The following is a 26,927-nucleotide window of genomic DNA, read 5'->3' as shown; positions in this document are numbered from 1 at the left end:
ATGACGAGGCCTTGTGAACTGACGTACCACCAGAGTACGAAGCTAAGTTACTACTCCTCGTCTTCCGTCTTCACCAACGGTGATATATACCTGGATCCTCCCATCAATGGACCTGAAGCTCTCCAGTTGTCGTACCTGCTCTGTTCACCTACCGGGATGCCTACGACACCTGGGACGCAAGGTCCCCCCCTCCACGGAACTGCCCCCCGTGTGCTCGGAGCCTGTCTTTCATGTCCACGCCCGGCTAAGTCTCTTCGTCCCGACAGGTGCGAGGAGTCCAGCACCGACTTGACAAAATCATCACCGGAGGTGTGTGGTGGTACCGTACAGTACCGTACAGTCGTAGACCGTCTCAACCGGGAGGTGATCACCGGTCAGGGTTCACAGTTCAAAGGTTCCTCGGGACGAGATTCGTACAGTAGTAATAGGCTAGACGAAGGGAGGCTCGAAAGTTACGTGCTGCCTTTCTGGTTCTGGTGCAGGTCGAAGGTATTGAGAACTTGTCTGCCTGGTTCGCTCTGAAGCTCTGAACCCCCGCCTCCAACTCCCAAGTCGGACTCTCGGACGGGAAAACTCACGAAAAAAAAAAGACGCTCCTGTTTCTCGCCATGTGGAGGTTCCGTCCCCATTTCTCGTCCCCCGCCTCTTTTCGGTCAAAATCTCATCAGCTCGCTCTCGCTCAATCCGATTGACGTGCATCGGAAGAGGAACTGTCCTCCACGGGTACCGCACCGCCCCTCACGTTCTCGCCGGCGTTCGTCTTCTGTGCTCCCAACTTTCCCCCATTGGACTAAAGTCTGACCCGCCGAAGTGGCAGTTTCCCCTTTTGCCCTGCGGCTGTGTGGGTTTGCTTTTTCTTTTTGGGGACTCTGATGGTCTCTGGTTACTTTTTTTGGGAGGGTTTACGGCTTTTTTTTTTCTCTCCCTCTCTTTGTGTTTTCCACATCGTCTCTTTTGTGTCTCGAGCGGCCGATCACTCCACTCCACTTTCCAATTCCCACCAACGGCCTGGAACACTCCAAAAGACAATGTTGCTTGAACAGTCAGACCAGTAACGCAATTCCATCGGAGCAACCCACCTGCGTCTCTTCTCCCCTCGCGTCCCACGAGCCTCGTGCTGAATGAGGAAGTGGTGACCTTTCAACTTTTCGAGACATCTCTTTCTCTCTCTCTCTCTCTCTCTCTCTCTCTCTCCTCATCGCCATCCGACTACCTTCATCCCACCCCCCTAGACCATTTCCATCTCCCTTCCGTCACCTCAGGCTCCGACTGCTCATTTCGCACTCGTGACCGTCACCGTCACCGTCACCGCCCGCCCCATCGAATCGGACGCTTACCACATCACCTCTTCCCACCCGCCGCTGGGCTTTTGAAAACAGCCACGCATGGGTGGAAACACCTCGGTCCCTCGCAGCCATGCATTGGAAAGGCCTGCGACTCGTGGCGGACGGAAGTGCAAAGCGTCAGAGTACCATCGAAGCACAGCCTCCGATCCGTCGTAGCGAACACCTCCCCCGTCCGCACGCCCCCGTCGACAACCCCCGATACTCCGAGTCAGCCCCTCGGTCCGCCGCCAACCTCCCGGTAGGCTTCGTCGATGCCACCACGGAGAACGGCGCCGCCCAGCGACTGCAGGTGCCAACAGAAGGGAGCTCGGGTCCCGATGACGCAGCTGCGCCGCACGCCGTCATGGGAAGTCCCCCCAATGATGAGACCCCAAGCTTGCGGCGGAATCGGTTCAGTTTCATGAGACTGCGTCACGCCTCCGATCCACAGCTGTCCAAGTCGTATGCAAAGGCCGAAGGAACCCCTCCGATGCCATCGCTTCCGCGTAAGTACAGTGACCCGTTCCCCGATCAGGAGGATGGCACGACCCACTGTGTGTGGAATGGCGGAGAGGGTGGTCTCGCCACAGCCTGCATGTCCCTTCGCGATGGATGACTGACGTGGAATTCGCAGCCCCTAAGATCATCACCACGGCTCCCACGAGTCACGAGCTGGACCAACCCACAAAACCACGACACAAGCTTCGCTTGCTTCCCTCATCTCGGAAGCACTCGATGGAGGAATTTCCACGCACCTCAAGAGACAGCCTCCAGAAAACGGACCGGAGACATCAGGAATCCCTCGATTCGCAGGTTGTCGAATCCAGTCTCTTCACCGTCCCGGCGGCTGGCGCAGAAGAGCCGGGCAGACTGTCAACGACCTCCATACGAAGCGGGGGCCGTGACCCCCCCGTGAATGGCTCTCAGCGATCTTCGGTCTCGGTGCCCGATCCCCGTTTCTCAGAGTCCTCCCGCTCCGATCAAAGTTATGGAGACCAGACCTTCCGCACCAACACGCCGCGAGATACGCAGCTCCCAACCACTGCCACGACGACGACGACGACCGGGACCACGACCACAACCACGGGGAAGAGGTTTCGCATGCCCCGACTGAAGCGACATCGAAGTCCCCTCTTCCCATTACCCCCCAAGGTCACCTCCCCGCCCACAGATCGAACAATGCCCCTCGAGAACCCCATCTCCAATGGCTCGGAACAAGACCAAATTTCCCCGCTGCCGTCCCCTTCACGGTCGTCTGTCGGCCTAGCGGCCGCGGGGGCACCCCCGCTGCTGCGCAACAACTCCACCAACTCGGCCCGCTCGATTCGGTCCAACCCATCTCTGACGGGCGAGGGCGGTCCTCCACCATGGGTTCCCTGGCGGAGCATACGGTGGACGATCTGTCTCCGGTCCCGTACCTCGCCTCGTCCAGCCGCACGTCGACGTCGACGAGTGGTCGCAAGAGCTTTGGTGATATCTTCAACATTTCTCAGCGCCTACGGCAGAATTCGGAGCCTCCCATCCCCCGCCATGGGTCTCCGGGGATCGGGGGCATGGCGTCCCCTATCAAGCCGGATCTTCCCCCGGTGCCGAGCCGCGAGGACGAGATGAGACGCCGCCGCCGCGTATCTGACCAAACTTGAGGAAACTCTACCCCGAGGCATGATTGGAGGTGTTCTGGCCCAGTCGGATGACGAGTTCTACAAAGTGTCCCTCCGCAAATACATGCGATCCTTTTCATTTTTTGGTGATCCCATCGACATGGCCATCCGCAAGCTGCTGATGGAAGTGGAGCTCCCCAAGGAAACCCAGCAGATCGACCGATTTCTACAAGCCTTCGCGGACCGATACCACGAGTGCAACCCGGGAATTTTTGCTTCCACAGATCAAGCTTATTTCATCGCCTTCTCGATCCTCATTCTGCACACCGATGTCTTCAACAAAAACAACAAGCGGAAGATGCAAAAGCTCGATTATGTGAAGAACTGCCGCGGCGAGGGCATCTCGGAGGACATCTTGGAATGCTTTTACGAGAATATCTCCTACACCCCCTTCATTCACGTCGAGGATGCCAACCTCCGCGATCGCCATCTCGCCAAACCTCGGCGCGTCCTGTTTCGCAGCACGAGCTCGGAACACCTGCCACTGGTGACCCGGGAACCGGTGGATCCCTACACGCTCATCATGGACAACAAGCTCTCCACCCTCCGACCGAGCTTGAAGGAGGTCATGGATCTTGAGGACACCTACAGCCACGTGGGGACCGTGGGTCCGCCTGACATGGATGATCTGCACCAGGCCTTCGCCAAGTCGGGCATTCTTCAGATCATCTCCCAGCGCTCTCGACCAGATGCGTTCATGCAGGCCAGTCTCGACAATCCTGCCGTCTCCCATCCGGGCTTGGTGGACATCAAGGTGGCCAAAGTCGGCTTACTTTGGCGCAAGGATCCCAAAAAGAAGCGCGCCCGATCCCCGTGGGCGGAATGGGGCGCGGTCCTTACGTTCTCCCAACTATACTTCTTCCGCAATGTGACCTGGGTGCGAAGCCTGATGGCGCAGCACGAGGCCTATGAGAAACATGGCCGTCGGGGAACGCTGATCTTCCGACCCCCGCTGGCTGAATTCAAACCCGATGGCATCATGTCGACCAATGATGCGGTGGCTCTACTGGACAGCAGCTACAGGAAACACAAGAACGCCTTTTCATTCGTACGGCATAACTCCATTGAAGAAGTCTTTTTGGCCGACTCCGAGACCGAGATGAACGACTGGATCCACAAGCTCAATTACGCGGCAGCCTTCCGAACCACCGGCGTGCGGACAAAGGGGATGATTGCGACCAATTACGAGGGCCAACGGTACCGCCGCAGCCAGCGCCTCGGGTCGATTTCGTCGTTGACCTCTCACCAGTCCAGGGACAAAGAACCGGTTTCCCCCAGTATTGACAGCGACGTGGTCGCCGAGTTTGTGGCTGCGCGGAGGCAACTCATGAGCCAGAAGATCCGCGATGCCAACGAGAAGCTGTTTGCCACGCAACGGCAACTGGATGATCTTTTGCGAAATGCGCGTCACCTGCAAGTCCTGACCCCGGTGACTCCCCGCGCCCGGGAGAACGTGATCCTGGCCGCAGCGCGCATGTCGGCCAAGCTTCGATGGGTCCGACAAGACCTCTCGCGCACCAAGTGTTACCGGGAAGTCCTTCTTCGCGATCTTGGGCAAGAAGAGACCGTGCCTGCAGACCGGACGGGATCGGTGGCTGGTCAAACCGTGTCCACGCATACCAGCCCTCATCGCATGCCCTCTGTATCTGGTCCCTCTATTCGGTCTGAGCCCAGTCTCCATGCAGCGCCCAGCATCGTCCAGAGCGAGTCTACCCATGACATCCCCCCGGAATCTACGGCGGCTGCCACTGTCGACCGGCCAAGTATCGATACGGGCTTCTTGAGTGAACGCCCTGCCGAGGAGTTGCGTCGACCTAGTATCCCGACCTCGGTCACTTCATCCGACCTCGGTCGGGTCGGGCGGCCTCTGTCGATCGCTCTTGCTTCCGACAGCCGGTCTGAGAGCGCCCCTCGTCTTGAGCGTGAGATCTCCACGTTGAGTCGGGGCAGCAAATTTGATGCCGCCAGTCTAGGATCCCGTGCATCCAAGATCACATCCCCGGTCAGTTTTGAAGACGGCGAAGAGCGCTTGCTCCGAGAAACCGGCCTGCTGGACCTTGGTAACTCGCCTCCAGCGCGAAAGACGTCGGGTGCTGTGCCGGAAGTGGAGAGTGAAGGCCAGCCTGATGAGTCGTCCGAAGTCTCGCAGAACGATCATCGGCCTAGTCGGGTGCGCCGGAGCCTCCATCGCACCCTACGTGAATCTCACAGTGTTCATCGCCACCATTCGCGCCACAAGAAGAATCGCGACTCGGTGTCGACCATCGGTGGTCCCGAAGAGGACGGTGGAGAAAGTAACGTCCTTGCACGCAAGACACCCAATTTCACCGTTCACGGCAAAAAGGCCTCGATTGTCACCTTTGGCTCCGAGTGGCAGAACATGTCGCCCGAGGAGCGTCTCAAACTTCGGAAGCCGACCCCTCATGAAGAGCAACGTGGGTCCGACCTTGTCCCGTTTGACAGCGGCGACGCCATCATCCCCGAGAGCGTTGCGGCGGATCGCCGTCCATCTGTCATGAGTACCAGCACAATGACTGGCTTGAGCGTGCGCAGTGACGATGATACCATTGACCAATTCAAAGATGCTCAAGAAGTATTACCGACCAGCTCGCTGAAGCGATCCCACTCGCAACCCACTGCCCAAGAGCTGGAGACGGTCACTGGCCCCGATCTAGTTGGGATGGAGGCCGAGCACAAGGGTGTGGTTGGCCCTTCCGGCCCCGGCCCCGGCCCGGGCCTTTTCGTCTACGGCGGTGCCCTTACTGCGTCTGGGGAGATAACGTCTCCTTCGTCGACTTCTCTCGGGGAGCGGATGGTTGAGACCCCATCTTCGGAGAATCTCCGTCAGCAAGAAGTGGGTGCCTGAGCTTGATTGCTTTGGTCCACCAAAACGACAAAGTGTGGCTGCTTTGACTTCCCCCCTACATCCAATGTACAGTCGGGTCGGCAATTCTTCTCAATTTTTTTTTTATCTTCCTCCCCCTTTTTTTGGGAAGTGTTCGGTCTCTGGTTTTCCTTTTTGTTTTGTTTCGAAACCCCCCTTATTTCTCTGCATCGGCTTCTGCGAGACTGATGAACTTTCTTACCATTATACCCCAGTGCACCTTTTGAAAAATTCCTGTTTTTGTTGCTGATGAGAATCTATCCCAGACACCAAGTCTTGGTCTGAATACGTTTTTTGTTTTCCATTATTTCTTCGTCTCTGTCATGGCCATCATCGCATCTGATCCCGCAACCTGCATCATCATAGCATTACTGTCGGCGAAACTCGTCTGGATTCTGCATTCGACTACGTTTGGGTGGATTCCGTTTCATGATTGTCTACTATCTACTCAGTGTGTTGGTGTTTTTAGGAGAGTTTTTTCGATTTGGCTCCGGCTTGGGAGGTACGAGAAAGCAATTCAAGTGTCCAGGTTGTCAAATATTGGGACTACGTTCGTCGGTCAACTTTCCCCCCGATTGGATTTGACCAAACTTTTGTCTCTGTGTGCACGAAAAGTATTACCACTCCGCGTGGTCCCTTTCTCACTGTTCGTATGGTTTTGAATGTACTTGTACTTTTGTTGTGGGCTTGCTTGAGGAATGGGATAGAACTTTTCAAGGCAACAGCTTTGTTGTCCACCAGTTGAAACTCTGATTGGACTTTCGACAAGGTGAGAAACCCTGGTCCCTACCTAAGCTGTCCAGCGGATTGAAGTAGCAGTCATCAGCGCAGCCGTGTAGCAGGAAGCAGCGTCGCTTTAATACTCCGGCTCAACTGCACCCGAGCCTCCATTTCCCTCTTTGGTCTCGAAGCTTTTCCCAGACAGGGCGGTGCCTCTGGGCGGTGTGGTCGTAGAAGCCAATCCCCCACAATCCCCCGTTTGTGCCGCAGTTCTCCGCCGCTTTCTGCAAGGCGTACAGCTCCCGATGACCGCCCCAGCCAATTGGGAGGGGAACCAAAAAAACCGCCTCCGTCCACCATTCTTACTTCAGACCTACTCCATCCAACCTCTGCCACCTGGTCTGGGCAACATTGCACTTTTGGGCCATTCCCGATTCTTCTCTCTCGGACCAATCCGCAATCCGAAAATCAGATGTTCTTGAGCCAAAGCGCGATCCCAATCAGCGATTCTCCCGTAAATCACCCCCGAAACACGTCATTTCACGAACATTACGAAGTGAACGCCTCCAATCGTTGACCCATTCGCTATTTTCACTTGTTATTAAAAAAAACTTTCTCCGGAGACACAATGGCGCATTCCAAACGCAACACCTCCCTGCCCCATTTCACCTCGTACGAGCGCGGACTCCTGCGTTCAACATGGGGCACGAAACGCAGTGTGATCGGGCGCGACTCGTTCCTTCCCTTTGCGTCGTGTCGGTTATGTCTTCAGCCCGCGCGCGCGCCCGTGGTGGCGTGCGCTACGAACGGGGATTTGTTCTGTCGTGAATGTGCCATTAACGATCTGTTGGCGCAGCGGCAGGAGATCAAGCGACTGGAGCGCGAGCGGGAGGAAGCGCGGAAGCGGCTTGCTGAGGATGAGCAGCGCATGTTGGAGGAGGCAAAGAGGAAGGAGTTGAGGGATTTCGAGCTCATTTCGATGGGGTTGGGGACGGGGACGGGGAAGAAGAGAAAGGCGGAGGAGGAGCAGGCGATTGCGGCTTTTAAGAACAGGGAGGTGGAGGTGGATGGGAAGAGGAGGAAGGTGTTTGAGTTGGACGAGAAGGAGATGGCGAGGGTCGCAAGGGAGGAGCAGGAGAGGTTGAAGGTGGAGTTGAAGAAGGAAAAGGTACGTTACACTGATGATTGGGATGAGATGGAGGAGCTTTGCATTGTGTGTGGGGGCTTTGTGAAGTTGAAGACGTGCATGACATGATGGTGCTGGAAGACGCAGATGGAACTCGGGCTGGGACTGACGGACTCATCCATGAATTGGCGGGGGAATTGACTTTTGGTGCAGGATTCGAGCAAATCGGCGTTGCCCTCCTTCTGGGTTCCCTCATTGACTCCCTCGACGGATCACGATGCCATCACGGCCAGTAAGACAGTCAAATTGACACCAATCTGCCCCGGGTCGAACGAGAAACACAAGCACAGTTACTCCTTAAAGTCGCTGGTTGACGTGCATTTCACGGAGGAAACGGGCGCGGGTGGAACTGTGTCCCGAGTGTGTCCCAGTTGCAAGAAGACTCTGAGCAATGGGTTGAAGGCGATGCGTATGTACACCTGATGATTGAGGGTCTGGGAATCGCAGATCTTTCCCCGCGTCCGTCTTCGAATGAGGTCCGGGTGAGACGGTCCTTGAGTGGTACACAGCTAATTCTCATCGGTTGGACATCGCGATCTAGTCACCAAACCTTGTGGTCATGTCATCTGCTCGCCCTGTGTGACCAAATTCATGACTCCTCACGACGTTCCAGATCCCCACGCTTCGAAAGAGGAGCAGGCCAAGACGGCCGCCCTCCATGGTCTGGTGTTATGCTACGTCTGCGAGACGGATATCACACCCAAGGGCTCACATGAGACCCCCGGTGAGGACTCGACGACCACGACCAAGAAAAAGTCCAAGAAGAAGGACAAAGAGGCCATTCAGCCCGGCCTCGTGGAGATCAGCTCCGAAGGGACCGGCTTCGCGGGAGGCGGAAGCACCGTCGCCGAGAAAACCGGCGTGGCATTCCAGTGTTGAGATGAATGCGGATGAGAATGGTGACGATGGTGATGATGCTCGATCGATGCTGCCCATTCCCATCCAGACTTGGAAGATGGAATAGAGAAACGCCACCTGAAGCTACGGCGGTTAATGTCCGTTGCGAATTATTTCTATTGCACGGACGCACTTCCAAGAAAACACATACAATTCGTGCAAATGCGTAGATGCATCTTCCGTGAGTGGGTCCACTCCAAAATGATGAACGCCCCAACGATGCAAATAGGTTCTAAATATACAAAAGCCGGCTGAACCTTTCAATGGATCCACCCCAAGCTCTGACATGAATTGTTCCAAAGTATGGAGATGAACAACTGATCCCTCGCTCATGGAACTCTATCCTTCGCGCGCCCAATTCTCTCTCTCTCTCTCTCTCTCTCTCTCTTAGTTGCGCTTGCGAGTGTTGTTAAACTCGCGCACGACAATGTCACACTTGATTTCCTGGCACAGGCGGCGGCGACGGCTGGGGTCCAGCTTGGCGGCAAACTCCAAGCCCGAAGCGCGTTCCACCGCTTCCAAGGGCACCTCAAAGTCGGAGAGGCTCTTCTCGTTGGGAATTCGGGCGTTGGGCAAGACAAAGGCACCCAGGGCGACCTTGCTGGTGGGGGACTCAGTGCCGTCCTCGGCGTAGATCACCTTGTAGAAGTGGGTGGGCACGGCAACGTTGGGGGGGTTCCCAATCACCTCGTAGTTGACCCGCCATTTCCCATCCGGATCACGATGCGGCAGGTACAGTGGCCCTGTGACCACTCGCACGGAGGGGTACCGAGTCGCCAGCTTCCGACAAAAGTCTTCAAAGTGCGCCCAGTAGTCCCGGTTGAAACCCTCGCCGACCTGAGGGCACATGTTGCTCAGGTAGAATGTATCGTCCATGGCCCCCTGCGACCACTTGGCGTCGGCCGCCGGCACTTGATGGCCGCGGTCGTAGCCCGAACGGAAGTAATCGGCCAACTTGGCGCGGAACAGGGCCGGGATGGAGGTATCCTCGGCGAACGTGCTGTGCTTACGATCGGCATTGTTCATCGCCAGCGACTGCGGAGTGATATGCTCAGCGACCCAGGCCGGGTTCCGGGTGCGACGGTCGTAGGCACCGTGAAGTGGTAGTGTGGACAGTTCGTCGGCGACGGGGCCGGGGAAGCCGTATTGTAGGATGCCGGCGGGATTGACGGGGCCAACCCCAGCACTGGCCTTGGCTGCCAAAGTTGGGGCTGGCACGGCGGTAGGCACCTTGACACCTCCCGCCATCGACGGGGGAGGAGGCACTTGTTGCTGGTTCTGTGGCGACGGTTGGGATGAGGACTTGGACGAGTACAGCAGAGCCGTCACTCCGGCGCCGGTGGCCGCACTGGCGGCTGCGATCACAGCCAAGGTTGCCTTTGACATTTTTGCCGTCGATTGGGGGAGGGGGAAAGTCAGGGGGAGCCGATGGAGATTGCGGATTTTAAACAAAGATTGAGGGGAAACCTGGGGGCCTGCGCAGTCGTGTATTATCACTTGGGGCACCGCTTCCAGATGATTTGTCTCTCCTCCTCGCCGATGCGCGCGACGCTGTCACCAGGGGGAGAAAAAAAAAACAGCAGCACGGGGGGCAGAATACATCCAATCAGTGGACCGCAGCTGAGACCCATTAGCTCTGCTTGTGCTCAGTCACATCTTGTTCCGATTGGACGATGAGAAGCACCCGGGTGGGGCATTTCGGAATCTTTCAATAGTGCGGAGAAAGGCGGTGACTCTTGATAAGCGGGCGGTGAATGAATTGGGTGCTATCAACCAGAAGAAACCATCGAATGAGTGGAGAGCGAGCAGGTGAGTAGTTGAGTCGTGAGGACTACCTCACTCAAGGAGTAGGATGTACAGAGTAGTCATCAGGCTCTCACAAGAGGTCGCTTCCCAGCATGAGTCCAGAGGCAGGTGATCGAGCTCAGATAGTCGCCCGTGAAACAGCCCAGTCAGCAGACCTCCCGTCTTGGCTGGTCTCTCAGCCTTGCTAGGAATGCGCAGTAGTATCAGTGGCCCATTGATGAAGAAACCTGAGGTCTTTCACGATCGACGCCTTGTCAATAGCAGCAAATGATTCGATGCACGCCGGTTAGAGACGGCGTCAACTGGCGAACGAGTAATCCCACCTTGAGCGACATGCGGGTCGCTGTCTGTGGATGATGATGATGAAGAGAGAGAAAGAGAGAGAGAGAGTGTGTGTGTGTGTATGTGTACGGTCGTTCGGCATCACTCCCTCAAAATCATCAGCCTCCACATACTCACCTTCTCTCCTCCACGTTTCCATTTTCGATTGCTGCGGCGCGAATTACGGCCAGTGCTGACAATGTCCGTCACTGCCCTTGGCGAAAGTTGAGGCCTGTTGTCGCGCATCTGACAGAGCTGCGGGGAGTGGGGTCGCAAACATGCAGAGCGATCGGCGGAGGGGATCGAGGGTCGCCATGCATCTCATCTTCGTCAAATCATCGGGTGAGGACCTTGCGGGAGACTTGGAGAATGCGCGGTGGCCGATGGCTGCAGCCCGTGGGTGGAGAACGAGATTGAGTACCTTCGACTCTTTGAGGATACCGCCCAATTCTCGTCGCTGTCTTCTTCCACAAAGATTTCTCTCTCTCTCTCTCTCCTTGGTTCAGTGATGGTGATGAGCTGAAGACGGATCCGTGATCATTCTACAAACTGCTGAGTCAGTTGGTTGACTTCATTCCTCCGAGGCCGACCGGTACTTCATCACCGACCAGTTGACCAGTTGACCTGGTTGATCTGGTTGACCGCCCACGGCCCACATTCGCTCTTCCTCTCCGAAAGTCGAGAACAATTGACATCATTCTCCGGGGTTCGAAATCTTGCCCGCATCGCCAGTCGCCATGGCCGCCAACGACGTTCGAGGATGGGTGATGAGCGCCGTCTCAGGCGTCGGTATGAGTCCCTGACTGTGAACAAGTCGGCCTTAACCCAGGAATCATCGCTAACCGCATCTTACACAGCCTGTGTCCTCGGTTCGGCCATCATCTGTGTCGATATCATCGTGCGCCACATCACCCGTGATAAAAAGTTTCAGATTGCCAACAGCAACAACTTTTTGTCCGCCTCTCTGTGCCTCAGTGCTGGCGTGATGGTGAGCTATGAAAGCAACTCTCTTGGCGGAGTTTCACTACCATGATTGTCACCAAGTCTAACCGTCTCACTAGCTGTTTACGTCCTTGTATAGCATGTTGCCCACCTCCAAAGAGTACCTGACTCGAGCGGGATTTTCCCCCTCCATATCTGCCTACATCTTGACGGGCTTGTTTATTGCGGGTGTGGTGGTGATCCGTATTGCCTCTAACTTCATTCATCGCTTCATTCCGTCGCATGTCGTCGATTGTGCTCACACTCATGACGGACCGGAGACCGATCCTGAACGCGGCCAACAAATGCAAGACTGCGACGATACGCCTTCTCACCCCAACACCAATGGAGTAACCGAACAGACACCTCTGTTGCGCCCCTCTGGATTATACTCCTCCAAGTCAACGTCACACGCGACCCCGCGGGTGAATCGTGCCTCAAGCCTGAGGCAACGAGAATCTCTGAGGGCGTCGATCTCGCGGCGTCTGAGTTCTCTCATCGGCGGCGTCAAGCACCGCTGCGACGAGAACGGGCCCTGTTATGGTGTCTCTCAGACGTGTGGTCAGGAATGCACCAAGATCCTTGTCCCAACTCTCACTTCGTTCCCGGCTGCCAACGCAGACTCGGGGTCTCGCCCCCAGCTGACCCCGTCGCGACACAGTATCGACGTCCAATTGGACTCGGAGCATTCGACTGAATCTAGACCGGGCCATGTGAGCCATATCCACGCAGTCGCAGCCAATGACGAGGAATACGTTCAACATGTACAACCACAATTGCTCGATACTCCCACGTCAGCTTCGTCTACCCCTCCACTGATCCAAAGACCGGCCGCAGAACATTCGCATCATGTCCACAGAGCTTCTGACAACCAAACCTCCCACCATGACCATGAATCCCAGGGGAACCCCGAGCACGATTTTGGAGACGGACAATCCACAAAAGCCGCTGTCGATTCCACTCACCACCACCACGTGCCGCAAAATGCCTTTCTCTCCATTGGCTTACAGACTTCGCTTGCCATTGCCCTGCATAAGCTTCCCGAGGGCTTCATCACTTTTGCGACCAATCACGCTAGCCCCACGCTCGGATTGACCGTGTTCCTGGCGCTCTTCATCCACAACATCGTCGAGGGGTTCGCCATGGCATTGCCCTTGTATCTTGCCCTCAACTCACGATGGAAGGCCATGTTCTGGTCCAGTATCTTGGGCGGGATCAGTCAACCCGCCGGGGCCGGTCTTGCTGCCCTGTGGTTCTGGAGCTCGGGACACCGGGGACCCGACTCTGTTGGCCCATCGTGGGGGGTCTACGGTGGTATGTTTGCTGTGACTGCCGGCGTGATGACTTCGGTTGCGCTGCAGCTGTTCAGCGAAGGTCTGGGCTTGACGCACCATCGGAATATGGGAATGGCTTTTGCCGTGGTGGGCATGGGACTGATGGGTTTCAGTTTTGCATTGACGGCATGAAAATGAATATGATGGTGTTTCTTGTTCACTTGTTTGGTTCTTTTTCCTTTCTTTTCCTTTCTTCTGGTTTCTGGCTTTGCCGGACCATTGCCGGGGGGAGTTCCTCCTGTTTTGCGATTTATCTTCTTCTGCCGCCTGTCGCTTATTCTTATTTTGCTTCTGCTCGTTCTGTCTGGATTTGCATGGTTGGCGGCGCCGGCTGAATATCATATACATACACGGCTATGACCTGGTGTCCACTTGAGGGTGGTTGGCTTTGGCTCGTTCCTCATTGCCCATTTATTTTTTCGGGACGTGGAATTGGCCTTGCAGCTCGATTCCATGATCAGATCAGGTCATGGTTACAAGTGGAGGTTACACTCTTGGGATTCTCGAGGACATGTCAGCACCTAGGAAGAGGTGCAAAAACCCACCATGAAAATAACGTTACTCTGGGGTCCTACCTAGTCCATAGAAGTCTGCTGTTGTCACTCTTTCCTTTTTGTCGATTTCGCAGAGTTTTCATAAAAGCAATGAACAAACACATGCTTCTGTTTGACACACACGACTTGACGGAGTTGTCGTCTGAGCGCATGTTTCTAATCTCTGATATGGAGAGGAATGATGTCAGTGATACAGAGAGAAATCTCGGGTCCCCATGAATCTTCCTAAATCTTTTGGTGGGCCAAGAATGAGGTTATATCTTGAATCCTATCGATTTGAGTGTTTTCTACCTTGTCAAATGGTGTTGGGATGTCTCTACCACTTCTTCAGCTCCAGTACTTCAGCCACTTAAGGTCTCGATCACGGTTGCACCCCACCCATTGATGAAGGTTGTCCGTATAATATGATAGTGATGCGGAGTACGATGTACGTTTGTGAATTAGGTGCATCGTCAGAGAGGCTCAGTCTGAACGCCCAATCCTACAATACCAGATTTAACAACCCACGTGCGTGAATGTAACTTCATTTACATGGCCAATCCAATGAAGTCTGCCACGGAGAATCCATGATTGTGGAGCTATTTAGATTCAATGAACTGGCGACATAGGTCTCGGCAAGTCGCCTCGTCAAGAACATAGCCATCCAAGTCTCAAGTCGACGTGTGGATCAGTGGTACAGCATCGGTGCCTGTTCCACCATGAGAAGATCCAATAGGCAACTGAGTTCTTGGGTGGCGGGTGGTCGGTCCACATGGCGTGTGAAATATTGGGGAGGGAATCAGGCAAATGAGGCTACAGAATAAATCTAAGAGACCCTCAGCTGAGGTACTGCTCTGTTCGTCTTCGAAAATGAGGCATCAGCAGAAAGGTCACTGCATGGACCGCGTGCTTCGCCCCCTCACGGTACAAATTCCCTCTTCTTGGTTCTCTTCCTTTCTCATTTCTCTCTCTCTGTCACTCTTCATTGACAGATTTTTCTTCTTTACACTATACAAATCTCAGCAACGAGGATCTGCAGCTTTGTTCCAGAGACAAATCAAGATCGTCTAAAGTACAAAAAAAAACATGACGAAGCCTCTCACGATCCGAGTGAACGGCGAGTCGAGCATCACCCGCCTCGCCGAACAAGGCATCCTGCGGCTGACGGTGATTTCGGAGGGCCCCGAGTTGGACTCGGTGTCGCAGCAGGTGGTAACCAAGTCTAACGAATTGAGCGAACTCTTTAAGACGCTCTCTCTCAGAACCAACGATGGTGCGACATCCGTCGATGCACCGGTCGCCCGGTTCGCCTCGACTTCGCTCCGGACCAAAAGTCATACCCCATACAGAAATGAAGTAGCCTTACCCAGGGTGCATCAAGCGTCCATGTCCCTCCGGATTGTCTTCCGCGACATCAAAACACTGAGTCAAGTCATCGGGCAACTGGTGCCCCAGTCGACCGTCGAAATCAACTCGATCGAATGGAACCTCAGCGACGCGACTCAGGCCGCGCTATGCTCGCAAGCGCGCCGGGAAGCCATTCGGGAAGCCATCACCAAGGCCAACGACTATGCCAAAGAGGTGGGCCGGGAAGTGCAACCGACCCTGATCTCAGACCATGGCACAAATTCCTGCGCTCAGCATCTCGAGGGCTCTGTGTTCCCTGGTGCTTCCTTATTTGGGCAGGCAAATCCATCAGCAAGAGGAAGAAGAGCCAGAAGAGAGGCCTTGTTAGCCTGCATGAGCGGCAGCAGCGATGATCCTACCGACCAGGAGTTGGTGTCGGACACGCTCGAACTCAGTCCGCCCGATATTCTTGTGACGGTGTCTGTGACTGTCGAGTTTGAGTCAATTGGATAGAACGAGGTGCACCGTGGATGGTGGATGGGTGGATGGTACCATTTTTGGGGGACCGATGCCTCGATCGATTGTCAGAGATTGGTCGAGGCTCTTTCACAAGGTCATTTGGGATAGATAATTTGATCAAAGGCAGCCCGCGGTACCTAGTTAGGTGCTCCTCAAATTTAATTCATAATTCAATGTTCAGTTAATAGTAGGTACAGCTAGTAGAACAAAGGCGTATATGGCCTCAACGGCACACTTGTCATAGGTAACAAAATTAAATTTTGTTTTTTAGTTCATACATATTGCATTGGCATATTCGTTTTCACTTGCTCAATCAATCAGACCTGACGCTTCCCCAACGCCTAAACGGAAAAAGTAAGACAAAGCAATCCCTGAAAAGTGTAAACACGATGGTGGTTTGGGAATGTCACAATTTAGTCCACCTCTTCAACTGGGTTCGACTGGTTGATAGCCACAGACAAATTGCAGGGCTTAAAGAGCTTGCACCGAAATTCTTCTGCCCGTTCCGTTTCCGTGACCCATATGACCTCCACTCGACTCGCGCAGATGGTTGTGATGCGAGGGTCCCTGTTCATCGAGATCATCGACATCAATACTGAAGCGTCGGGGTCGAGACCAGACACCGAACTGATCGCCACCATTGGCTTCACCCACGCCCTGGATTTGGTTGTCCTTCAAGCCAAACCGATTGGTCACTTGCGTGATAAGATCAGCATGGTTCGGGCTCCGGGACGAATCGCTCTTCCCGGCACCAAGACGAGACTGAGAGCGGCGGAGCAATTCCATATGCTGAGAAGCAGTATCCGCAGCATGTGGGTGGTTCTTCGCATTCGAGTCGGCCATCAGCTCATGCAAGGCGCCTTCGTGTAGGGCGGCCGCAGACTTGTGATTGTTGGATGCAGTGAAGAGTGCCGAAAGAAGCTTCGTCATTTCCAACGTGACAGGATCACAGGATCCCCACACCTGTCGCAAGTTGTAGCAGATGTCACGACAGAGCTGAATGGCCGAGTCCACGGAGCCCCGGCAGAATCGCGTCTCAACCAGTCGACGACCGATCCAGACAACAACATCCGGGGTCCAGGTACGCTGGACAATACGGGAGGTCCACAATTGAGTGAGGACACCTTCGAGATCATCGAACATTTCATGCTCACCTAGCAAGGTGATGAAGTCGTTGAGCTCATGGAACGGAAGGTCGACAATCTCCATTCCCGTCGTCTTGGAAGATGCCATGAGCTCTTGCAGAAGCATCTTGGATTTGGCCGACATCTCGGCCGAAAGCGCCGAGCTCTCACACTTGGTTGCTTGATGGCCAGTCAAGTACAGACACAGCTTGCTGGCGGTGATGATATTGTCGTTGGTATTCAGCGAATCAGTGAGATGCAGGAAGGAGTGCAGCACGCCCGATACATCGCTGGCATCCTGGAATCGAGAAGAGTTGCACAGGTCTCGCACCATCTTCGTAGTCGTGACCAAGATATTCTTCTTGCCATTGTTGTGGTGAACCTCCTTCAAACAGATCTTGTAGAATTGCTTGACCACATCTCGGTCGGCGAGAGGAGTTGCAGACAACGTAGCGCAGAAGTACTCATACAATTTGTTGCGAGTAGCTGTGGCCGCCCGAGTACGGCTCTGTTCGGTCTGGAGGCGCGCAAGATTGTCGCCAGTAATCAATGTAGGAAGGAATTCGTGGCTCGAAAGACTCTTGTTGAATGCCTGCTGGGTCTGCATTTCAGCGGCCATCTCCTGCATGATTTGCCCGGCGCTGGCCCGGCGACCAAACACCTCTTCAAACGCGGCCGTGAACACCGCGTCTTTGCGGTCGCTCAGAGGGATTGTAGAGAGCTCGGGTCCCGACACCACTCGCTGGCGAAGCTCGTCAAGAACATTGTTTCCTCCCTCAATGAAACCGCATTCCAGGTAGATCGCGGCGATCTTTCGCGCCCAGCTGGCCATCATCGCAGTGTCACCATCTGCCTGCAAGCAATCCATCACGTAGTTATGAAGCAAAGCATTGCCTTGTTGGACAGAGGTCGGCGTCGCCTGTCGGGAGTGAGCCAGAGCAAGCTCCCGCAGCCAAGCCAACGTGGTAGGCGAGAAGTAGCCTTGTGTCTTCTTGCCAAGTTGGAACTCCTCGGTGTACAAGGATCGCGCCTCGCTGGTAGAATCCCGCTTGCGAACGTAGAGCTGTGCAAGCTTATGCTTCAGTGTAATTGGGAGAGATTGATTCATCTGGTCAAGACTCTTGGTAGCTTGAGAAGTAGGAATCCACTCGCTTGTCTGCAGGGGCTGCCTGTACAAACCAATGGCTTGGTCGGTATAAGAATCGTGCGACTCACAGAGCTCAGCGAACAAGAGGGTTGCGTCTAGAGTCTTTTGATGAGTCGGGCCGTACACATTGCGACAGGTATTGACATAATCGGACGAAACTCTGTAGCGCTCTGAAAAGTTGGAATCCTTCCCATGAGGTGTCAAAAGTTTCATGTAGCCCGTGTAGGTCTTGTCCAGGAGAACATCCGTCTGGGTTTTGTCGTTTGGCTGCATGTTGTCCTGAACAATGATTGTGGGCCATACATGGCGATAGATATCCAATGCTGAGTCCCACTGCTTGTCCCGCTCGTAGAGATCTATGAGGGCAAGTGCTGCTTTCATACCCGCTGGGGCAACGATGTCACCTTTCAAGTTGTTCTTGTAGATTCTTTGATAAGTGGTCTTCGCTTCCTTGTCCATCTCCAAACGTTTGGCCATCGCAGCTTCGAGATACATGTTGTCAATCGTGTGCTTGTCTGCCTCGCCAAGTCGAGATGTCAAGAAGTTGCTAACCACGTGCAACACATCCAGTGCTTTTGTGAACTGGAAAGTGGTCTCATAGAACTCCACGACGGCCTTTGCGACGGCCAGGACTGATGAAACTGGCACCTTATCGGAGGCGACCAGAGAGCTAAAGGCGTTGTCGTAAACGATACTGGCTTGCTCAAGATGAAGTTTTCGGAAGTGGCAATATGCAAGAATCAACGACAAGTCTGTGATAGGGGGAGCCAGCTCGGTTGTAAATTTCTTGTATGAGCCGGCCTGTTCCACGGTAGGATGAACATGTCGTAGAACAGCCTTGGAACACTCGCTTGCCCCTGTCCAATCTTCGTCACGGACATAAATACTCGCCAGGTTATGACAAAGTATCAAGGTGGGTACGGAGATGTTACTGGGCGAAGAAGCAATGGAATCCAGAAGCTCAACCATGAGCTTGCGATCATGTCCCGAGACGGACTTGGAGTCCTTCGTGGAAACCGGCTTGGCCATATCCTCGGCGAGTGACAGGGCTAGGCTCCGTGCCTCTGGAGTGTGCTCCTTGTGATTCTGCTTGTAGTATTGCCACAAGAGGATGCACAATGAGCGATCCAGGTCGTACATCTGCATCTCTCGTGTCTCGGCGCGCAGCAACTGAACGCGCTGCATCATCTCAGGAGACTGAATGCCAGAGGTTTCGAGGTCAGCTACCAGCTCGTGCATGATAACCTCGGCCTCATCATTGCGGCCCTGGCGACGAAGGAACTGATAATAGACCAACGCAACATTTGCCTTTTTGTCCATCATGTCCACGGAGTCAATATCGCGTGCGTTGAGGCCAGCCCAGAGACTGGAGAGAACAGTGTGTGCCTGCGCATGCTGGCCTTGCTGCTCGTAAAGCTGCGCCATGTACAAGGAGTATTTGATGCGCCGTTCATCCGTAACACCCATTGTGCGGGTAATATTGTCATATTTGGTCCTTGCGATGTCTCGGCTCATCTCATCACTACCGTCGGTAGAGAATTGGCCAGTCAGGAAGTCCGCAGCCTCAGTTGACTGTCTTGAGTTCGTGCCATATTTTTCCACGACACTGTTGAAAAATTGCTTCGAGACCATCATAGCGGCGTCATTGTCACCGCGGGCTTTGTACATCCCGACGAGGATACCAAGGTACTTGAGTCGACTATCGAACTCAACACCCGTAATTTCTGAGTCGGTAAGGATGAGGTACTTCATAATATCCTCCTGTTGAGGTGTCATCGTCCCTTGCTCCCTGAATGATTGAGTCATCATCTCAGTGCAATTGAGCGTAATGGGGTCGGCCTGGCCCAAAAGCTCTTGACTGAGTTTCCATGCCTCATAGCAATGTTCGTCGGCATAGCTAGCATGTGCAAACTTCGCCACACGAGCGCTAAGAAGAACACTCTCCAGTAATCCAAGAGACTTCTCGCCGAGCACCAAGCGACGTATATCCGTGGCAATGCGGTACAGATCAACGACACTCGAACGAGTGAACTGCGACTCTTTGCACGTAAGCTCAAGACGAGCAAAGAGAACTGTGGTCGGAAGAAGCTTCTTGAAGCTTGATGTGAATATAAACTCGCCTTCGTCGGTTACCAGATTTGAAGAAAGGAGATGAGAAAGCCAGTAGCGCGCTGTGTACTCCAAAATGACATATTTGTCGAAAAGACGGTGACGTTCATCCATAGTCAGCTTGTCCATCGACACATCTGTCTCTTCATGTACTTGCAATTGCACCCATCCGAGGCATCGCATCAGGAGATCCAAGTTCGCCTCCTTGAGATTGAAAGGTGTTTTGAAATTGGCGGACTTGGCTTTCATTAGAACATGGTCGCGGATCGATGTGTGTGCAAACGACACAACGCCAAAGCGGGTAACAACAAGGGGTTTGAGGGCGCTTGACCATTGGTGATCATCATGGCTTAGACCCGAGGCTAGTGATGGCCCAGTAGTATTGACCCGAAGAAGTTCTTCAATTTCCTCCACGAGCAATGGCCGCTCGGATGCAGCCAGCCACGAGATGACTGCGACAGCTTCACGCTGAGAGAGGTCCAGGTTTTTCATGTGGAAATCGAGCAACTCGGTCATGGGCTGTGGCAAAGACTGCACAGAAGTAGTCGCCTCGGCCAAGGTTCGCTGACGCTTGGCGTACTCAACAGCCATTTCAGCCCAGCTGAAAGATCCCTGGGACCGGTTGACAACTGCAGCTACGGCCGACTGGAGCTGATCGCTCTTGCTTGTCTTCAGGTGCGAATTCTGGAACACTTTAGTCACGAAGGCGACAAGGTCTTGGCGCGTCTGGCTTTTCTCCATAGTGAATTGTGTCACACCTGCGGAACGGGACTTGAAGGTGAGTGGTCTAGTGAAGACAATCATCTTAGATCCCGCGTTCTGCTTGGTGAGAATTTGAGTGAACTTGTTCACCACTTCGCTTGGATCGGCATCTCCGGCCCTGATCTGATCCAGGCCATCGACGATGAACATAAACTTGATCGTCGATCCCAAACCGGCGTGAATACCTTTCCAGAGATGCTCCTCAACCTCGGTTTCAGAGGCGCCGTCCATAGCTCCCTGGGCGGCATTCGCCACATGCACCAAGATCGCTTCCTGGAGCTGCCGGTCGCTAACGCAGTGATCTAGCATCTGATGCAGGATCCCTTTCAAAAGCCGAAGGGTTAGAGTTGCAACAGGAATGTCAGCACCTAGGCGTGTTAGCAAATATCTGGCTCAACGGCAAGTGTAATATGGTCAAATCTTACGAATAGTATATGGAATAACGTTCCAAGAGTCATGTTCGGCTGATTCCTGAAGACGCTCAACTGTCCACTGTGCAAGGGCGCTTTTTCCCGATCCCGCGTCTCCGGTCATAATCATGGCAGGGGTTTGGCCGATGGTGAAGTCATACAAGGTACTATTAAACCACTCAAAGGATCCCTCGGCCAACGAGTGCATTCGTGAGTCGAGAATCAGCTGAAGAGGACGATCTTGCACACCGAGGAACTGGCGCAAACTTCCCAACTCAGGCTTGGAATTGATCAGCGAGCTCTGTTTGACAACGCGGTAGGCGGATTGTTCGACAACAGCGTTCCAATGAGTTGAGTAGCGCTTCGCATAGGTTATGAACGCGGAATCCACATCGTGCTCAATCAGATAGCTTGGTTCCTTCGCCTTCGAGCCTTCGACAGCGCTAGTCGTGGTGTTACAGACCATTTCAAGTAGGTCCGCAAACACAGCAGTGGCTTGGGGCTGGAGTTCGGCCGCATTCTTGTAAACTGATTCATACTGAATGAGGAGGTAGATGCCAACAGCAACGCGGCCATACCGTCCAAATATACTCTCAAAGAGATCAGTGTCATCCAAGTCAGACTCGAGCAGCATGATCATGAAGCCCCAAATTAACTGAGCGGCGGCTTCAGCGCCAGGGGTGAATGACTCGGTAGATTGACGAAGAGCGTCAACAGCAGATGCAAGCCTTGAAGCCCACCTTAGACTACAGTCTAGTCTGCTGCCATCGCGTGGCATCCATCGCAGACGTTCGTCGGCCACGGCGTCAAAGAAATTATCCACAGTTGGGCTGCGCTGGCTGAGCTCACTAGCTGTGGTACCCAGTTGAGCCTTGCACTTTTGTGAAACTGCATGCAACTTGTCTTGGAGGGCAGTTGTCTTTAGCGCGCTTACGCTCAATCCTCGCACTGCCCGGGTTGATGCAGCGCCAGTGTTTGTTGTAGCTGAACTCGGCGTGGTGGAGTACTGACGACGAGCAGTGGCTTTGTTCGAGTCCTTGAGGTTACTGCTGTCTGGTACATTCATCACCACGGTGCCTGGCGGTGCTGGTTGAGATGGTATACCTGATCGCTGGGGCATTGTGTGCATGTACAAGCGTGAACGTCCAGTGCTGGAAGTCGGCGCAATCCCCTCGGTCCGGCCAGCTGCAACATCCGCTGGCATGGGAGAACCTCTGGTAGCTCCGGGCATTCCAGGCTCGGTGGAGATAGTTGTTTTTTCATCCATGCGAGCCGGACTGTTCATACCGACAATACCGGCACCTCCCGCGGCTGCCACCGGTGCGTATTCGGGCAGCGATGATGTTGTCTTCTGAGCTCCACCAGGAGAACCAAGACCGTCGGCATCAGTGAAAGGTGCACGAGATCCCTCAGTGGCTCCTCTCTGACCAGACATGACAGTCTTGGCACCCAGTTCAGTCGCCCCGACTGCACCGGCGAGGCCGGCTGCACCAGCAAGACCAGGGGCTAAGCTCCCTCCTTGACTTGATGAATTTTCTTTTCCAGGCCCAACCATCTTCGGAGACTCGCCTATACCACCCATAACAGCATTACCCCCTCGCACAACACCACCATCTCGGGACTTGGCCATGCTGGCTTGTGTGTCAGTGATTCTGTCGGTGTTGCCCATTCCAGAGGTGTTCACGCCAGAGGTGTTCATGCCAGAGGTGTTCATGCCAGAGGTGTTCATGCCAGAGGTGCCCTTGTCGGTGGTTCCCATGCTGGTGGTGCCCATGCCATTGGTGTCTGTCCCAGCGCTGTCCATGCCGCGACTCATCCTCGGGCCCCCGAGTGCTGTGCCAGCACCTGCTCCGATTCCAAGCCCGGTAGCAGCACCTCTGCCGAAACCTTGATTCTGCTCAAGGTTTGTCGGCTGCTTCACCTGAGCATTTCTTTCGTCGTCAGTGGTAACCATTTTCGAGTTACTCTGCTCAGAAGAGCGGTGGAGGATGTCTCCAAGCGGACCGCTTCCAAAGGCAGCAAAGCCAGGCTTGCTCTCGACTTTGCGTGAGGTGGCAGCGGCGGGTTCCACTCCAGTTGGGCTTTTACCCATGCTCTGCTGGGCAGGGTCAGAAGCGAAAGGGCTTTCAGTCTGACGTGGGAACGACTGGGCTTGGTCGCTACTGCCAGCACCATGGACAGCCTCGCTAGAATCTCTTTGGACGCCCGTCGTAATAGGGCCTCTTCGTATATCAGTGTTGTATTCAAGTGGGCCTGGGGTGATGCTTGATCTCCGTTCGCCGGCCTGGGTACCGAGCTCTCTGGCGCTCATCAAGTTGACATTGTCGGCCGTGGCTGTCTCACCACGAGGCCCTTCAGCGGTGTCTCTATCCCCTACCACAATCTGTGGAATCTCTTGCTTCGCCGCACTGCTACTCGCGGCATTCGGGCTGTCCTTTGCAGTCTGGTCCCCGATTCGCTGGGTGTCGGGCATGCTTTGTCGGCCGCTAGTCGTGTCCTTGTCGTAACCTGAGCTTGGAGAGGTATGCGCCACATCCTTTCCACCATCCTTGGAGCTGCCGCTCATCGAGAGCCTTTTGCTCAGCTTCTTGGTGAGTCGAGAGCCCAAGCTTGAGCCATGCTGCTCAATCTCACTTCTCAATTCATTGGCGGACATGATGTTTTTTTGGGTTCGAGTATTAGATTTGAAATAATAAACAATAGTTTGGAAGTAATTAACGGTCGTGATAGTTGACGGTCGTGTAGTTGCGTAAACGTTCAATTGAAAGTATCATACGGTCATAGATTGAATGTGCTGAAGAGAAAGCACCAAAATGTCCCAGCAGCTGGACTGTACACGGGTCAAATAATAGGGAGTGCTTTCCACGTCCATGTCATGGCATCATTGCCTCGCACCGGCGACGCCGGTAGCGCCATGATCATCGATGCATCGGATCGTCTTTGGGGCCATCATAGCTGCCAGCAGCTATGCACTGAAAGCATCCGTATCGACACGATCTGAAATCATCGAGCAGATCTCGACAAATGAGGATCCTCGACACTGTGACTTTTCGAGGCACGGGTCTAAGTCAATGATGCGAGGAAGGAAGCCTATTCATCGGTGTGGGGGGACAGGTGGAGAAATGCGACACTACGAGTCGCATATACTTGATTTCAACCCCATGATCGAGACCCGGCAGCTTCAACATAGTCTAGCCATATGGCCTGTCAATGAGAGCGTGTTGAAGAGCAAATAAGTTGGACGAGTTCATGCGCCTCGCTGTTTACAGTTCCCATCTCATTGAGCTCATCTGGATAAAGCTGGGGGGGGCAAAGCGCCTGCGTCTCTCAACTCTCTTGAGGGATCATGCATAGCGGGAGACTAGCTCGCTGTCATTTTCAATTGTGGAGTCAACTTTATCGAGCTGGAACAGTCTGAATCTGAATTGCAAAAGTGTGTTGGGTTTCCGGGAGAGAGAAGCCTCAGCGTGACGCAATGACTTTCGAATGTCATAAAGCAGCAGAAGAGGCACCTTGAGCATTCTTCAGAAACTTCCACATCAGGGCCCAATTTGCTGATTCGGGGGGAAATGCCGCCTCCTGCAGCCCTTGATCCGCGTCCATCATCCTCGATTCAGGGATTATTGAGCGGCTGCGACCCGTGGAATTCACACAAAATGAGATCATGATCTCTCACAAACTGGTTCAGCTGAGCTCGATGCCGGAGCTTCCGGGCGTGCGTATGAGATTTCAAGGAGCATTAAGGGTATGGCTCTCCTTTCACTAAGGTCAGTCCACGAATGATTCTCAGGAGTCATGACGAGGGCATCAAATGAAGTACAGGTGGCAGTCCAGCGCACGGTCGCGTAATCGAAGTTTGGGGAGGAGCCTGGGGCCATCATGTGGCCGTTCGGCCCCAGCTCGGCTAGCGGGTCTTTGGGTGGGCCTTGGGTTTGTGGCGTGTACATCCGCCTGTATTCAGATTGGATCGCAATTTGGGCGCGCGATATGAATCGTTCTGTTCGAGATCTCCCCGTCGATGGGGTGCGTGTTGAGCGAGCAAGACTTCTGGAGACTGTCACGTGAAGGCTATCCTTTCAGGTAAGATTAGGTATTAGACTTCGTCGATCTTTATGCTCTTCGAACATTTTGAGGCTACCGGCTTTCAATGGTGTGCGTCAAAATCCATTCCGAGGGACGGGACTAAGACCACTGCACTAACCTCGGAATTAGGAGAACATGAATGAGGATTTGGAAGCATGTCAGTAAATAACTCGAGAGGTGTCTGAATCAAGCGAAAGTATGTATTATGCAATAAGTGGATGGAGGCCCGGGCAGAGGTTGTGACACCCGTTCAAGACTCGTTTGACATCTGTCGAGAGGAGGTCGGGGCATTGAGGATTGATTAGGTAGGTCTGGCCCGTAGGTATGTTGAAATGAGGTATAGAGTCCGGATGGGGCCTGGAGGCTGAGAAGTATTCAGCAAGGAGGTTGGTAGGTAGGTACATGTAAGATATCCATGGCCATCGCCTGCAAAATCTGCCATCCTGCCTGGAAGATCATGGGGCTACGCGGGTGACGATCGATCCCAATCGTCATGCTACATAGATATATTTGTCAAGACGTGCTTAATGCTACCAGACTCCACCAGTCAGTGAAATCACCGACCAGGAACCGGTGCGCAAGCACCACGTACCAGTAGGAGTCAGGTCCGTAAGTATCTTGGATCAATTGTGACTTCCAGATTAACTTAGTGATGGCAATGCCTCGAGACCCGGAACCGACTGCGTATTGTCTCCGTTGGACATTGATGTCGCTCTAGATACCTATGTACCTAGCTCCGTCGAGGTGGGAAGGTGCCTTCAAGAATTGGGGCCCTGGGCACCGGCCTCTCGGTGGACTTCGCTGGGTCTGAGTGTGGGAGGTGGGAGGCATTGGAGCTACTAGTTAGAGCAGGTAGAGGTCGATGCATTCTGAGGATAAATTTTCGGGCATTCATCGAGTCCCGCTCCCTGGATGAGCGGCCGTAAAACAAAATGACGTGCATGTACGTAGTATGAATTGGCAATTGACACCCTCAGTCGTTTTGGTTGATTAGCACATACACAAGGCTGGACGCTCTCTTGAATGACAGCCCCGAAGTATGTTTAGACCGGGTTGAGGCGGCTACCAGGTAGGTCTTGTTGTGCATGTCCAAGGGAGACCGGAATATCAAAATCAGTCCAAGAATTGCTGGGATTTACATTGGTCGTCCTTTTCAGGCAGCATGTTGCACACACAGAGGGAAAGGCACCCATAAAAATACGAAAGATTGAAGGTGACAATGACAGTCGAAGCGAAATTGACGCAACCAGAGCGATTCTGGAATGCAGATTGAAGGTCTAGGGAAAACTACGTCGGGCTTGGTGGAACATTCAATGCCAGACACGTGAGAACAAAACAACCCACATGTAGGGTCTTCGAAACCAACACGTTGCCCCGAAGGACGATTGTCATCGAATCTCCATGCAACTTATCAGGTTGGGTAACCCCCAGGCAAGACTCCATTTCTGGATTTGGAAATGAAAATGCATGGAATAGCCTATTTACGAGATGGAAACGACCGTTCACGGCTCGACTCGGCATTCACAACCGGTCGCCCAAGGACCAAAGCAAAGGGAACAATCCTCCAACTTCGGGTTGATGGAATTCCACCACTCATTTCCCTAACATCCTGTCTCTTTTCAAACCGACCCGGTTGCCGAAAAAAAATTCAAGTGAAAGCGAAGCATGATATCATCCGTACAAGTAGCCAGCCGTTATCTGGTAAGCACTTCCGTTCGATGGAGAGTCGTGACTTGGATTGCCGAGAATCGCGAAGATTGTTGTTTCAAACATCGGTG

The 26,927-nt window shown here is 53.9% G+C and overlaps 7 protein-coding genes across 7 annotated transcripts; 5 read left to right on the top strand and 2 right to left on the bottom strand.

Moving 5' to 3' along the window:
* Positions 1 to 1,416: 1,416 nt before the first annotated feature.
* On the top strand, positions 1,417 to 5,852 carry POX_f08518 (uncharacterized protein; the record flags this gene model as incomplete). Its single annotated transcript, XM_050117289.1, has 3 exons — positions 1,417 to 1,903; positions 1,960 to 2,883; positions 2,938 to 5,852. 3 exons carry the CDS (start codon positions 1,417 to 1,419, stop codon positions 5,850 to 5,852), a joined length of 4,326 nt encoding a protein of 1,441 aa, XP_049967428.1.
* Positions 5,853 to 7,218: 1,366 nt separating this feature from the next.
* Positions 7,219 to 8,655, top strand: POX_f08517 (uncharacterized protein; the record flags this gene model as incomplete). Its single annotated transcript, XM_050117288.1, has 3 exons — positions 7,219 to 7,758; positions 7,930 to 8,185; positions 8,318 to 8,655. 3 exons carry the CDS (start codon positions 7,219 to 7,221, stop codon positions 8,653 to 8,655), a joined length of 1,134 nt encoding a protein of 377 aa, XP_049967427.1.
* A 405-nt stretch (positions 8,656 to 9,060) lies between these two features.
* Positions 9,061 to 10,059, bottom strand: POX_f08516 (Mitochondrial nuclease; the record flags this gene model as incomplete). The annotated part of the gene is made up of 1 exon (XM_050117287.1): positions 9,061 to 10,059. One exon carries the CDS (start codon positions 10,057 to 10,059, stop codon positions 9,061 to 9,063), a length of 999 nt encoding a protein of 332 aa, XP_049967426.1.
* A 1,478-nt stretch (positions 10,060 to 11,537) lies between these two features.
* POX_f08515 (uncharacterized protein) lies at positions 11,538 to 13,247 on the top strand (the record flags this gene model as incomplete). The annotated part of the gene is made up of 3 exons (XM_050117286.1): positions 11,538 to 11,589; positions 11,658 to 11,788; positions 11,862 to 13,247. The coding sequence occupies 3 exons, from the start codon at positions 11,538 to 11,540 to the stop codon at positions 13,245 to 13,247; spliced, it is 1,569 nt and encodes a 522-aa protein (XP_049967425.1).
* Positions 13,248 to 14,734: 1,487 nt separating this feature from the next.
* Positions 14,735 to 15,508, top strand: POX_f08514 (uncharacterized protein; the record flags this gene model as incomplete). The annotated part of the gene is made up of 1 exon (XM_050117285.1): positions 14,735 to 15,508. One exon carries the CDS (start codon positions 14,735 to 14,737, stop codon positions 15,506 to 15,508), a length of 774 nt encoding a protein of 257 aa, XP_049967424.1.
* Positions 15,509 to 15,985: 477 nt separating this feature from the next.
* Positions 15,986 to 23,722, bottom strand: POX_f08513 (uncharacterized protein; the record flags this gene model as incomplete). Its single annotated transcript, XM_050117284.1, has 2 exons — positions 15,986 to 21,024; positions 21,082 to 23,722. 2 exons carry the CDS (start codon positions 23,720 to 23,722, stop codon positions 15,986 to 15,988), a joined length of 7,680 nt encoding a protein of 2,559 aa, XP_049967423.1.
* Positions 23,723 to 24,945: 1,223 nt separating this feature from the next.
* On the top strand, positions 24,946 to 26,075 carry POX_f08512 (uncharacterized protein; the record flags this gene model as incomplete). The annotated part of the gene is made up of 4 exons (XM_050117283.1): positions 24,946 to 25,093; positions 25,487 to 25,539; positions 25,687 to 25,758; positions 25,884 to 26,075. 4 exons carry the CDS (start codon positions 24,946 to 24,948, stop codon positions 26,073 to 26,075), a joined length of 465 nt encoding a protein of 154 aa, XP_049967422.1.
* Between the last annotated feature and the right edge of the window lie 852 nt (positions 26,076 to 26,927).

Source organism: Penicillium oxalicum, chromosome VI, assembly GCF_001723175.1.
Source record: "Penicillium oxalicum strain HP7-1 chromosome VI, whole genome shotgun sequence".
NCBI lineage: Eukaryota > Fungi > Ascomycota > Eurotiomycetes > Eurotiales > Aspergillaceae > Penicillium > Penicillium oxalicum.
Note: the sequence above shows the minus strand (reverse complement) of the source record. Positions and strands in the feature narration are given on the sequence as shown.